The sequence below is a fragment of the Scophthalmus maximus genome, chromosome 3 (genome assembly GCF_022379125.1).
Source record: "Scophthalmus maximus strain ysfricsl-2021 chromosome 3, ASM2237912v1, whole genome shotgun sequence".
Classification (NCBI taxonomy): domain Eukaryota; kingdom Metazoa; phylum Chordata; class Actinopteri; order Pleuronectiformes; family Scophthalmidae; genus Scophthalmus; species Scophthalmus maximus.
Genome location: NC_061517.1, coordinates 12,531,684 through 12,545,178, shown reverse-complemented (window position 1 = coordinate 12,545,178; position 13,495 = coordinate 12,531,684). Strand labels below are relative to the sequence as shown.

At 41.3% G+C, this 13,495-nt stretch overlaps 1 protein-coding gene across 7 annotated transcripts in view; it reads left to right on the top strand.

Moving 5' to 3' along the window:
- Positions 1 to 8,208, top strand: part of znf385a (zinc finger protein 385A) — a 55,981-nt gene extending 47,773 nt beyond the window's left edge. For all 7 annotated transcript variants that reach the window (XM_035645847.2, XM_047331245.1, XM_047331248.1 and 4 more), the window contains 4 exons: positions 306 to 659; positions 4,081 to 4,265; positions 4,375 to 4,467; positions 4,760 to 8,208. In XM_035645847.2, coding sequence (XP_035501740.2) covers positions 306 to 659; positions 4,081 to 4,265; positions 4,375 to 4,467; positions 4,760 to 5,014 — 887 coding nt within the window. In that variant the 3' untranslated portion in view covers positions 5,015 to 8,208. The remainder of the gene's footprint in view (positions 1 to 305; positions 660 to 4,080; positions 4,266 to 4,374; positions 4,468 to 4,759) is intronic.
- Positions 8,209 to 13,495: the final 5,287 nt, after the last annotated feature.

Below are 13,495 nucleotides of genomic sequence, written 5' to 3'. Positions count from 1 at the left end.
AAGGAGCTCTTTCTTACCAACTGTGGCCTATACAGTAGGAAACAGAGAGCACTTCCGCCTGCAAGCGCTTTGTACTGGTTCGTCCGATCTTCTCATTCAGTTGGGAGTGGTCGGCGATGTGGTTTGACATAGCTTAGTTTTGTTGCCAGGGGACTTTGCTTCACCACAGAGTTTAAAGACAATTAACTCAGTACTAAAATCCTTTATTGTTTATGTTATGAACTTTTTGGAATTTAAAATCAGTGCTTAGATTCTTCTCCACACTGCTTATGACATTTGTTTTGTTTGTCTCTTTGTTTCTGTAGATGAACCACGCCCTCTTTCACAGTTTAATGGGCCCCTGCTGGGCCCGGGGCCCCTTCCCACACTTGCCACCCCGCCCAGCCCGCCCATGGACTCCCCCATGCCCTTGGTGTGCCCCCTCCTGCCTACCCCAACTCCTCCCTTGATCCCCCCATCCTCCTCCTCCCCCCCAGGCTGTGGCAGTGGCAGCACCAGCTCAGAGCAACCCGGATCCGGACCAGGTGCCACCGGCACCCCGGCCTCCAGCAGCCCTTCCAACCCAGAGACAGAAGAGGACAAAGCCAAGAAGCTCTTGTACTGCTCACTCTGCAAGGTGGCAGTCAATTCCTTGTCACAGCTGGAGGCCCACAACAAAGGTTTGTCAATCTGTGAGCTCTGATACACTGAAATTGCCTTTTTCAACAAACTAGCTGGCAATCCAACCATGTGGGATTAACTATGATTTTGGCTTTCTCCTTGGATATTGTGTTGAGTGTCTGGTTTTCCTCTACATGTTGTTGTTGTTGTTGCTAGAGACAAAATGTATCAATCAGAGGAATTTTGCTAGGAAAGTCCCATAAACAATATTGGAATATAATGTCATGACTTTCTAAAAGCGAATTAAAAGTTAAGAAAAAAAGAAGAAGGAAAGAAAACATTAAAAAGACAATGGTTGTTATAAGAATACATTTGTGAATAATGGGAAGATAAGAACCAAAAATATTTAAAAACATTCTGGTCAAAAACATAAATTGAAAATATCTCGATTAGATTACAACTTTGAAAGTTTAACGTCACTGCTTTTAAATAATGTGGGACATTTAAAATGTTGCCAGGAAAATTTAAGAACTTCATGGAATGACATCAAACGCAAGTAAGGCGTGAGTAGTTTATCAACTATTATATAATAACACTACTTATACTTGCTACACTTACTATATATATACAATCGCTGATCCTTTTCAGATAAATTCTATACATTTGAGGGGATGAAGTATTTCCCTGTATTTTAATGAGCTCTTACAGATCATCTGCTCAGTTGCACACACAAACATAAAGTATAAGACCCTGACTGCACTCACATGCCTGGGTTCATGAATTTGATAAAAAAAAAGAAATGTCCTTAGTAAGTCTTTCAGGTCGAGTGCAACTCAACAGAGTGAGCTGAGAATTACACTGATCAGCAGATAACTGATCTGTTTGACACTGACACGATGTAACCGAGCTTTGCTCTCCTGGTTTCAGGAGCACAGTCAAGGTGCCTCACCTGTGAGCTCCTGCTCTCTGACACCCAGCACACCGCTAACACACCCACACCCCACCGCAATCGCTTTACTCTCACAATCATTATTAAAAGTAGAATTTCCCCCGACTTAAAGATTCATGATTTATCCTGTCACTGTTCCACATGGCCTCCGGCCTTCCTCTTGAAAGAAGTTGCAGAGGAGGATGGTTGAGGCAGGGTAACCACTGAGTGGGGGATTTAATGTTGAAACCAAAAGACACAAGGCTGTAATGTGGGTGAGCTCACCACAGTACCAGCTTCCACATTCAGTCGGACAGCTTTCAAACACACGACACCACTTTCTCTCTCTGGCTGCTTCTTTATTCCCCACAATTTAGCGACCTTGTGTACACTCTATTTGGGGAGTCTTACTTTGTGACACATCTACTGTATGACAAACTGTAAGAAAATCTACAGAGACATAATACCCAACAAGGGACTGACTTCACACGAGTTTAGGCAGCACAAGGATCCCGCTCAATGTTGGATAAAGTATTAATCAATAACAGTAAAATCACTTTATGGTAAGATTAACCTGTGGATGTCTTTATCGTGCTCTGATTAATTCTTGAGCATCCTATCAACTTCCTAGCTAATTTTCATTACATCTGCCCACCAGCACATCCACCATGTTCATGCACATGGAAGTTCTGAACATGATCACAGCCTTGTATCAGCTAATTAGCTCCAAGATTCAACCCATGGATTAATAAGAGTTGAAACAGTTGAAACTCTGGAGTAATCTGGATGCAATCACCCTCACTCAATCTCAAAATGAATATGCCGCATGTTAGCAGGGTTCAAAACTGAAAGCATATGTCGTGCACACACCAAAACATGAACGGCATGCGTGGCACAGAATGAACAGTTGAAAACAAAGAAAAAACAAAAGATTGATTTACCCTATCTAATGTTATTTAGATATTTATGCAACCGTTTCCTGTGATCAGATTGCATGTTTTTGTGTTTGCAAATGTGTCGACCTTACAAAGACAAAAAAAAAATAATAATCCACTGAACCATTCACTGTCAGACCAAAATAGAACAAAAACAGACACCCCAGGAGCATATCTCTGGCCACGAGCAACATCCACCATTCCAGCCCCTTCCTCCCCAGTGGAGCCCACAGTCTCCATGTTCCTCACCAGCAACCCAACCCTGACGATTTCCCTCTCGCTCTCCTGTAACCTTAACTGAGTTCAAAGGGATTTTAGAGAGTGACTCAAACTCAAAGTCAGAGCTAATGACAGTGCGATGCTTCACTTTGAGAGCACAGAGGCAGAGCAGTTGTTCCTTCAGCCAGGAACAAAACGTGTGATTATTTAATGAGGAAGCATTCTGGCAAGCTCTGTCCTGTGCTGCTTTGCAGACCACTTGAAAGGGAAAGTAATATGCAAGAGCACTTCCCTCTATGTCATCTCCTTTGCAAATACCGCCACTGGGATTTGTTTAAATTAAGGATATAAAATATATACTGTACATAGAAATACTACACATAAAAGTATGAAACATACATGCTTACAGTTTAAAATATATCATTCTTCAACACTTATCCCCAACATCTCACGGAATCTTTTGGTAAGTATTTAAGGTTTTATCCTCACTGCAATAACTATTCCATTAAAAGCAGGGCTTAGGGAAGCTCTTGGGAGACCATTAAGAGGCATGAGTTAACATCTCATATCTTGGTATTGCTTTATGTCCAAGAAACATAGTGTTAAACACACTTCTATAATGAAACTGGTCAGTCAGGATTAATGGTTAACAGAACAATTCCATTTCAACAGCAAGCATTATTATACACCTCTGACCTCATTCAGCATTTGATTTTTTTTTTCCCCCAGTGTGTAAAAATACATAAATGATAAGAAATTAGCGAAACAGTATCAAACACAGGTGTAATGACCTTACAACACAGCAAACGCTCAGACAGCAAAATCCATGCCGAGGCAAACCTGCTTCTCATAACAACCTGCCTTTAAATTTTCAAACTTTGACATTTACGGCCAAAATTATATAATTTGAAAGTGATGTGCTTTCATCGACATTGGCCCATGTGGTGGATATAATTTACTACACTGCATACTGTATGACCCCGTCTGCACTGAATAAAACGTTATTATAATATTTACATTAGACAGGGCTTTGAGTTCATCTTCCACATCGCCAGCTGCACAGCTGTCCAACGGGCGTCCTCTAGTGGTGAATGATTGGCACTGCAACTTTATACTGCCACATGTTCCGGAATTTATGTCATGCATGTGTGGTTGTTTACCAGAGAATCAAGACACTCACACATATTCGTTTCTGTGATGCTCTGATATTGACTGTCGCTTTCTCCATCACTGCTTTGAGCTACAGAGAAACAGGCATTTCATTTCAGTTAGGCGGAAGCAGCATTACTCATATGTTATAAATAGTGATACATCTCCACTGCAATATTTTCTTTCATTCTATTAGCTTCTAAATAGGTAATTTCATCTTGATTAATGACATTGCGTCTCTGCGTGCAGGTACCAAACACAAAACTATCCTAGAGGCACGGAGCGGGCTGGGCCCCATCAAGGCGTATCCTCGCCTGGGCCCCAAACCCAGTGGAGAGCAGGGAGGGGGGCCGGTGGACCCCAACACTCAGGAACGAACCTTCCACTGTGAGATCTGCAATGTGCGGGTCAACTCTGAACTGCAACTCAAACAGGTAAGAGGAGGAGTATGTCCAACCATAGTCTAAAGATATAATCAGTCCCAGATCTGTAAAAAACTTTCATCCTATGGTCTAATGTTTTGACTGTGCTCTTTCCTTTTAGCACATATCAAGTCGAAGGCACCGGGACGGCATGGCGGGAAAGCCTAACCCCCTCCTCAGCCGACACAAGAAGCACAGGGGCGCTGATCTGACGGTAAACTTTCAAGTTCCACTGTTTAATTATGAATCTTCTTGTGACACATTCAACACACCTGAGATCCACAGAGCAAACAGACAGTAATAACCAAGAACATCTGTTCCCTTCCAAAGCCTGCAAGCTGTTCTGTTTTTGGCTGCTGCTTTATGAAAGATCAAAGAGTGTGAAAAGGAAGATCTATATCTGTTTGACCTACATGTATTGACCTTCTGGATCTAATCATTTTATCCCTTTCTCTCCTCTCCCTCTTGCCTTCTTTTTTTCTTGGCTTAACCCCTTCTGTTTTTAGTCTTCTTTGACCTTCTCCAAGGATCTCTCCAAAGCTTTGGGTGCAGGGCTCTTGCCCAGCCCCTTGGCTGTTGCTGCAGCAATGGCCGCCGCAGCTTCGTCGAACCAACTGGCCCTCCGTGCAGCAGCTTCTGGGACTCACCCACACCATCACCACCACCTATTGCAAGGCCCACCTCTCAGCCACGCCATCCTAAGACCCGCCCCAGGGCCCATCCGCACCACCCACGGGCCGATCCTCTTCTCCCCTTACTGACACATCACCTACTGACTACAGGCGGTCAGGAACAGCCACTCCAAAAGCACACTGTGAAGATACAAATATGATCAACAAACAGCAATTGATAGTGGGGGGAAAAATCCAATCATTAAAATATCAAACTGAAAAAAAAACAGAGAGAAAGGAGCAGCTGTGAGGAGTAAAAGTATGTGTCTCTCTTTCTTCCCTTTACCTGAAACTCTCCCTTCATTTCAAAGACTTCTGGATTATCCACAGATGGAATGAGCAGAGGAGAGATATTCATTATGCATTGAACTCCCTTGTACATCTCTCACCTCCCCTGGTCCCTCTCCCTTGCACTGTGGCCGGGTCATGGCCGCCTCGATAGCTACAGAAGAAACACATGCAGACCTTTCTAGAAACATTAAACCACGTGTATTGTTACATAATTCTTGTGGGCCAGGTTGGTTTTCTTCTGTCATGGCGGCTCAGCGTGTTCTTCTCATCCTATGCACCTCAAAAACCAAGACAATAATGTTATGTCAGTAGGGTAGCTGCTTCCATCGGTCTTTGCTGTATGCGTCACATGTAGCTGTGGTAGCCTCCATGGTACTGTACATGCCCCCTTCCGCACCGGAGGGGAAACAACCTCTTCAGTTTTTTGACACTAGGTCCTCGCTAGATACAGCATGACTTGGGCTGACAGGCAGACGGGAGCCGCATCTGAACATGTCTGATGGGGGGGTTAAGAGAGCAGAAGGGTGACTGTGGGGGGATTGCACACATGTCATTTCCTGAGAGTGTGAGGTGAGAGGAGGGCTGGCACGGGTCACTGGTTGGATTTGACCCCAGGCCACATGCAGTCACACACACGGGCCCCAATGAATTTGTGTTTTAAAATAGACCGCACCAACAACCATCGCCACAGGGCACATCTGCCAACCTTCATAAGAGTCAGAGCAGAACATCTCCAAAGGGTAAGGTTAATGGGAGGAACAGCAGAATTCACACATCGGTACATATTGTTACGGCTGTATGTGACAAATGATCACTGTCTTTAGCTTAGATTGCAATCGATGGGAAGATTATGTGCTTTTACTTACAGTAAATAGAAATTCTATATGTGTATACGGTGAGACTTCCATTCACATTAAGACATCAAAAAAATACTATTGACATCCTTCACATCACGCTGATGTTCATTCACAGGTCCATTCACTGTGTAGGTGGGATGGTACGACTTAGGTGTGACCCTGTGCACTGATGTATTCATGTTGTTTCGGCATGCAGCCTCGCAATAAGGTCCTGCAGGGTCAGGCTTCTGCATCGCTGGGTTGACCTCTTCCATTCCCGTCCTGTCCTCCTCACCTCCCCCATTTCCAAAGGTTCATATGAGTCTATGGTAGAGGGAACATCGGCACTGGCGACCATGATGCTGAAAGGGGAACAAATTAAAGAGAAGGAGGATGAAAGCCAAGCCAAATACATTACTGGAGAAATGATCTCGAGTCGGAGTGACAACCAAGCCGGAGGCCCGATGCGAGGCCACTCGGAACGGGAGCCCATGGCATCTATCAATACTTCCTGTCTTACAACTGAAAGCCATGAAATGCGCCATGATTTGTTTCCTTTTACAAAGACTGGTGAGCACTTTGTTTTGTTTGGTTGGACTGTTTGTGTTAAAATCACACGTAAAAAAGAGCAAAATTTAAAAAAAAACACAAAATAAAAATATTTTTGTAGTTAGGAAATGTTAATAACTCCATGAAGGGGAAAGCAGTGGAATTATTGGATTGCGAATTACGTATGTGTCGACTCCGATAGACTGATTCAGCGGCGAGCCGCAGACCTGTCTTGCTCAACGGCTTGAAGCTATCCCCCTTTTTTTCTGAACAAGATGTACACTGTGCCCTTTCATTGAGAAGCAATGAGCTCTAATGTCTTACCTTTGTCTGAATATTGCAATGCAATGAGCAATTTTTATCAGAGTGACTTGTTATCATTGTGACATGTTGTGACATGTTGTCCGGAGTCATGTGTAAACTGGGAGCATGCCAGCTGACAGACTTTTCTGTTCTTCCATGAGGAGTGCAAGCCCTCCAAGGGATGTGGAGAGGGACAGAGAGAGACGCAGGTGCAGCAGGGCTTAGGTACTGACCCTTCATATTAAAGGGCCTTTTCAATATGGTAATCTCTGCTTGGGGAACAGGGTACAATGCCAGGTATCAAGGGATTAAAGATAGATGTGTTCAGCAGGCTTTTTGTTTGTTTTGGGGGTTTTTTGGACTTACTGAATTGCATTTTTTTCTGTGTGTGCGAAATGTGTCGTTGAGGAAATCCTGAGGAACATTATCAATGCCATTACTTAAAGAAAAAGCTGGCTTTCGTGTCGGCTTCCACCGTTGTGCTCTTTTTTTGTTGTTGTTGTTGCTGAACAAAAACCTCCTCTGCAGAGTGCAGTGTGTATTCCAGGTTCCGTGCTCTCTCTCCTGTTGGTGTGTGTGTGTGTGTGAGTGTGTGTGTGCGTGTGTGTGTACCATATGTATTTTTCGTGTGTGTTGGGACCAGCTCTCGCCCCACTTCCCACCAATTAGAGACAGAGGCAACCTGGAGCTAAAGTGGCCTATAATGGAGACAAAAACCTGCACAAGTTTGGTTTGGGAAGATTTATCCATCATCAGACTTGATCAATGACCCGACCTAATCAAAGTACCGCAACCCTGTCCCTGGTAGGTCAGTCAAGTAGCAGCACCACAGATGTGTTCATATTGTCCTTGACATGTTCAGTCTGTAGAGACATTGATCCATCCTCATTATTCACATATGGGAAATAAATGTTAGATTCCTATTTTCTGGGCAGGTATTTCATGTTAGCTGTGTTTAGGCTACTAGCCGTTTAGCCTTATTCTGCCCTCAGTCTCTCCCAGAGCAGAGAGAGCGGGAGAGAGAGATCGAGAGGCTATGGTGTAATTTTGTCTTGCCAATAAAGTTATTTTTTGAATTTCATTGTCACGGGGGACAAAGAGTTTGTATGGCGAACTGTAGCAATACCTGACTCATTCTGGCTACTCTTGTTTATTGCAATAAGAAAATAAGACAATAAATGTGTATGTGAGTAAAACATTATAAATGTAATTTAAATGAAAAAGAAAACTTTATGGTAAATAATATTGGTATCAAGAGAAACCATGATGGAAAAAAAGTAAATGTCAATAAATCATTAAATGAAATGAATGTCTGCAGTTTTTTGAATGAATTAATCATTGGTCAAACACATGACGGTTCTCAAAAAGAAAAATGGTTTAAAAAAAAAAACAATCTGATATACAGTATGCACATATCATCTCAGCCCCAGTCAACACCATATATATATAGTTATATTTGCAATGCAATGGTTCCCAACCTGGGAGTCCAGATGCCAACAGGAGGTCACAACACAAACTTGAGTGGTGGGAAAGAAAAAAAGGCTTCTTCTTTTTTCAAACTGAAAATACTGAAAAGTTTTATCTCTTAAGGATTCGAACAGATAGTTATGAAGCACTCAACTCAAACAGATACTTCTTAATTTTGAGGCATCCCCAGCCAAAACAGGGTTTGAAATCATGCTCTTCAGAATAACGCCCCTCGCACTATTTGCTTGTCCAAAACGGAAATATTCAGTTTGTAGTTCACATGTCCTCTTCTGTTTTGTTTAACAGAGTTAACTGTTAACTTCTTATTTTCATCTATTGAGAAAATGATAAATCACTTAAGTTCATGACTCACCAATTATTGCTTCTATAGAAAAGGGATCTACTGTCTATAAAAACAGGAAATGGAGCTTCTCTACCATGAGCAGACCACAGTAGGTGACTTAAAGGGTAATCCCGTACTTTCTTGTACGACGTTGTTTTTCTCTCTTTTTCCTTTTCTTTGTTGTTTTGTTTTGTCTTTCTTCAGTTTTGGTCAAGCTGATTTCTACTGAAAATATCCAGCACTTACTCCACTGCCTGTAGGAAGAATTGAAACACTGTTGACCGGCTTACAGATCAGATTAGTGAGCAGCAGACACAGTAAGAGGACTGTTGCTGCGTTGTCGGATGAAGACAGTCTTTCTGATGAATTGCTGATGTCCTGTAGGACAGACCTCACATTGTTCCCCAGAGGCATTCTTAACTATAAATGACAGCCCTTCTCTGCATCTTGTGACAATAAAAAACGAAGCCACTAGGTGGTGCTACTGCCACGAATGGGAGGCAGGTCCACTTGAAACAATGCAGTATGGGTAAAATAAAACAAAAGCTCTTTGTTCAACACAGCACAAGCATTCAAGCGGATGTGCACATCAACCTCGTCCAAAGCATATTTGCATTCTTTCTTGGATATGTAGCAAAATGGCCTTTACATATATATATATATATATATATATATATATATATATATATATATATATATATATATATATATATATATATATATATATATATATATATATATATATATATATATATATATATATAAATGTTGATTCACCATTTTTACTTGATCATTTAAATTTTTAATATAAAAGCCATTGCAGAAGAATGAACAGTTTCTATGGTGAAGCTGCTTTACACATTATTATGACACTTGTGTAATATGAACATAATAGTTTTGTCAATCAGCCTAAATTACAAAATTGTTGGTTGTCAACAATGACTTTGAAATCAATACCTCCCGCGTGAAATTTTATTTTTATGTTCACACCATTAATTACTTTACTATTACATCAACGCAGGCAGAAGACATGAAGAGCCCTCACTATGTTGGTTCCTCTTTTTTAAGCAAAAATTTGGAAGACTTTTTGTCTTCTTTTTCTTTCTTTTCTAAAGATCACAATTCTTGAGAGCAAAATCATAATGCCGCAGACCTTGGTTTGCACTACAGCCATAAGAGGCAGACCAAAAAGCCCTCATCTTCAGAGCTCCATGCATTGAGATGTGACAATAACACATTGAAATGGCCAGACAGGGATTTTCAAATGGAACTTGAAGAGGCAGAGATTCGTACCCGCACTTTTCTCTAAATGGAAGTCTGCACCTCAGAAGAGAGGGTATGTTCTATAGTCTCCCCTTCTTTCCTCCCCACTGGCTCCTACTGTCCTTAAAGAGCATCACACACAATGTTTGCAAATCAAAGATATGAGACGGATCTTTGATACAAGATTGTCCTTAAATGAGACACGATTTCTACAGCCGTTTGCCAACTAGAACCAAACAAATTAATTTTGGCAGCCTCAAGGGAAACAAATGAGATTAAACAATCCACATCCGTTTTGTACATGATTGAGATGCTAGATTTGCATTCTGTGCACACATTCCCAATCTAATTAGAAAACATGTTCTTTCCAGGACTAAATGAGCTCAGAAAATAAGAAACCTGAGGCATTTGGAATTAGAATTACAAGCAAACTGACCAGAGGGGTGAGAATATTTTCCTGATTACCACAGATTTTCATATTGTGAAGGCACTGAATTTCACTGAATGTTAAAAGATCGGAATATTAAGCCTCTAACTGAACCCGGGTACGGAACGTTGTTTTGTGGTTAATATGGTACTATGTATTATTATTGAAGACAAACTCTGGCCATCTTGTCCAAGTGCGAAGAATGAATCAAATACAGGTCGACATGAAAAAAAACAGCCATTAATGTTATGAGACATCTTCTCAGCAAACATTTGCTACTGACTCACAGTGTGTACACACTGTGCTGCTTTGCAACCGCAAAGCAAACGCCTGGAGGTTAATCCAGGCGTGTGCTCTCTTGTCTGTCTCCAGCAACATGAGTTGGCGGGTTCAAGTGCATCAGAGATAATAAGTCCAGGCTCCGCAGTCTGGGAAGAGAGATATGGACGACAGAGTGGAGCAAATAAGTCTATCATCTCATTTTCCTCAACTAGACATGAAATTGTGTGTTGAGGTCGACCGTAGCGCTTGTTCTCTTATCTCTTCTCTAATGCTGGATGTCATTTTCTAAGTGTTTTTGAAGCTACTTGGGGTTATTTCTTACACTTGTATGTATGTATTTGAAGGGTTTACGTCCCTTCTTCTTGTTTGCCAAACAGCACCATGTCTGATGATTCTAGCTCCATTTCATTCACGTTATTTTCTGTCTATCTTCCCACCGCTCTCACTAAAGGTAAGATCCTGCTGTGGCTAAGAATTATCAGCCCTCCCTTGGCTGTAGTATTTCTATGGAAGCCAGTGGATTCTGAGGACGGCGCATCAGTTCTCCGGCTAACATATGTCTTTTTCAGGGACATTAAGTCAACTCTCCCCAATACCTCACGTGACTAGACTCACATTTAGGTGTACAATAAATAACCTCAGTGGGAAAGGAGAAAATATCCTACAACATTAATTTAAGTGTATGAATAAAAAATCCTTGAGCCTAATGTTCTTGTTACAAAGATGTCTCACAAGACATCTTTGTAACATCTCAGCAGACAGCAAGCGGGTGGCTCAGTTGGCATGGCAGCAGCTCAAGACAAGAGACACAGTTGTGAGAGAATGGTCTGCACTCCTTCATGCTGGAGGATAGGCGGTCAAGAAAAATGTGCTCCTCTGCACTGACGCAGCACAGGCCATGGCAAGGCCATGAATCTAATTAGCTGTTTTCAAGCAGTGAATGGGGAAACTTCAATAAAATGTGTGCTGGGTGAAAAATTTACAGTGTGCGAACATTGATTTTTGTCCTTGAGCAAGAGCATGACTATAAAAAAGAAGTTAATTGCACCGAAAAGTAGAATGGCAACTCACTGGAGTGCATACTTCCGCCAAGCCCCAACAGTCCCCTTACACCCCACATATATACCAGCCCTATACATATGCATGGTTTTTATTTTTTCATCAAGATCCATGAATAATTACCTGGGAAATAGGTGAAAATATAAAAAAGAAACTGTAAAATACATTAAAGAAATTGAGAAAAAGAAATCCTGGTTCTGCACCAATGTTTCGTGGGCTAATCCTTCAACCAAGATCTGTCCAAAATTAAGATATACAGATCAGATTTAAAACCTTTAAATGAACAGTAATCTGATGTAGGTCATTAAAGGGAAGACTGTTTCAAATGAGTGTCATATCAGTTATTGCAGGTGTATCATTCTAGAACAAAATACTTAATTCATGAGATGGAGGAACTAAGAAAAACAGACAAAATGCTCCACCGAGGATGAATGGCAGTTACAATTGGATATCGGATATTGGTTACTGGCATGTAAAATTTTCATGAAGTATTAAACAGAACTTAGAGCCCTGAGACTGAGTCGCAGCAGAGCAAGTATGAATGTAAGTTATAATGTTAGTTGAGTTACACGCCTACAAGTGTGAGTTAACTGAACATAAGTCAGGGGAGAAAAAGTTCAAGGTAGCTTTATGAGTTTTCGCAAATAAAACCAGTTTGGTTAGTTTAACTAAACTTGAGAAACCTGTTCAATGATCAAGTGGTCAACGTTTTTAAGCCACATTCAGAGTGGATCATCGGGAATGGCAGGTGTGAAACATTCTTGTTCCATATTGTTCCTTTTTATCGTTATAATTATTATTGAAATATTTAGTATGATGTTTTTTTTTATCAACAACTAACAAAAACATTTGGAGTCACTTTTACACACCAAAGCTCCTGCCCGACTGATCCACTGTCCATACTGTACAGCGCCTTGGTGATGCGATTACCCAAAAGGCACAGTGAGTCACAGATGTCCTCCCGAGAATGTTCTATTTAAATCTCCCACAATGCATGCAATGTAAACCCCGGAGCATTTCGGGGAAGGATGGTGACGAAACCGATGGTGGGACGAGTGGGAGACAGGGAAACAGTGACACTGAGGCTTGATGGTGAGACACTGGCTGTAATGTGAAAGATAGGGTGCCACCTTTAATTAGATGATGAGTTGCTGACGGAAGGAAACAAATAATGTTGTCATTCAACAGTATCCTGTTGTGACAGCCACTCACGAATTATCTTCATGTCCCCTGACATCTGTGTCTTCCTTTCCCTAGGTCCGAGGCAATTTCTCTTTCACATGTTGCTGTAATCAAAAATCAAGTATCATAATTAAAAAAAATAATTGAGTCTTGATGAAGACACGAATAAATTACATTTATAAGCAAGTGTATATTTTTGAAATCAGGTGTCTACAAATGCAAAAGAAAAAGAATAGGAGAGAAGAGCACACCAAATCACACACAAAGCAGCAGAAGAAATTTGCATCCTCAAGGATGTCAGTTTCCTTTTTAGTTGCTCCAAGATGAAACGTTCTGCCTATTCAGTGTTTTAATGGCATTGCAGACGTTCCATCCATCACGCATACTGACACGGGTGTTTTCAGTTATTCTGGCTGCCTTGCACATCTGCACAGGGTAAAACTAAGCTGGGTATTTCCATATCAATTTTGTCTTTTCGTAAGGAGAAAAATAACAATCAATGCAACTAAGCTCATATTATGGATATTGGTCCGTTCAGAACCTGGATAATAAAACCAGCAGTGTTTCAC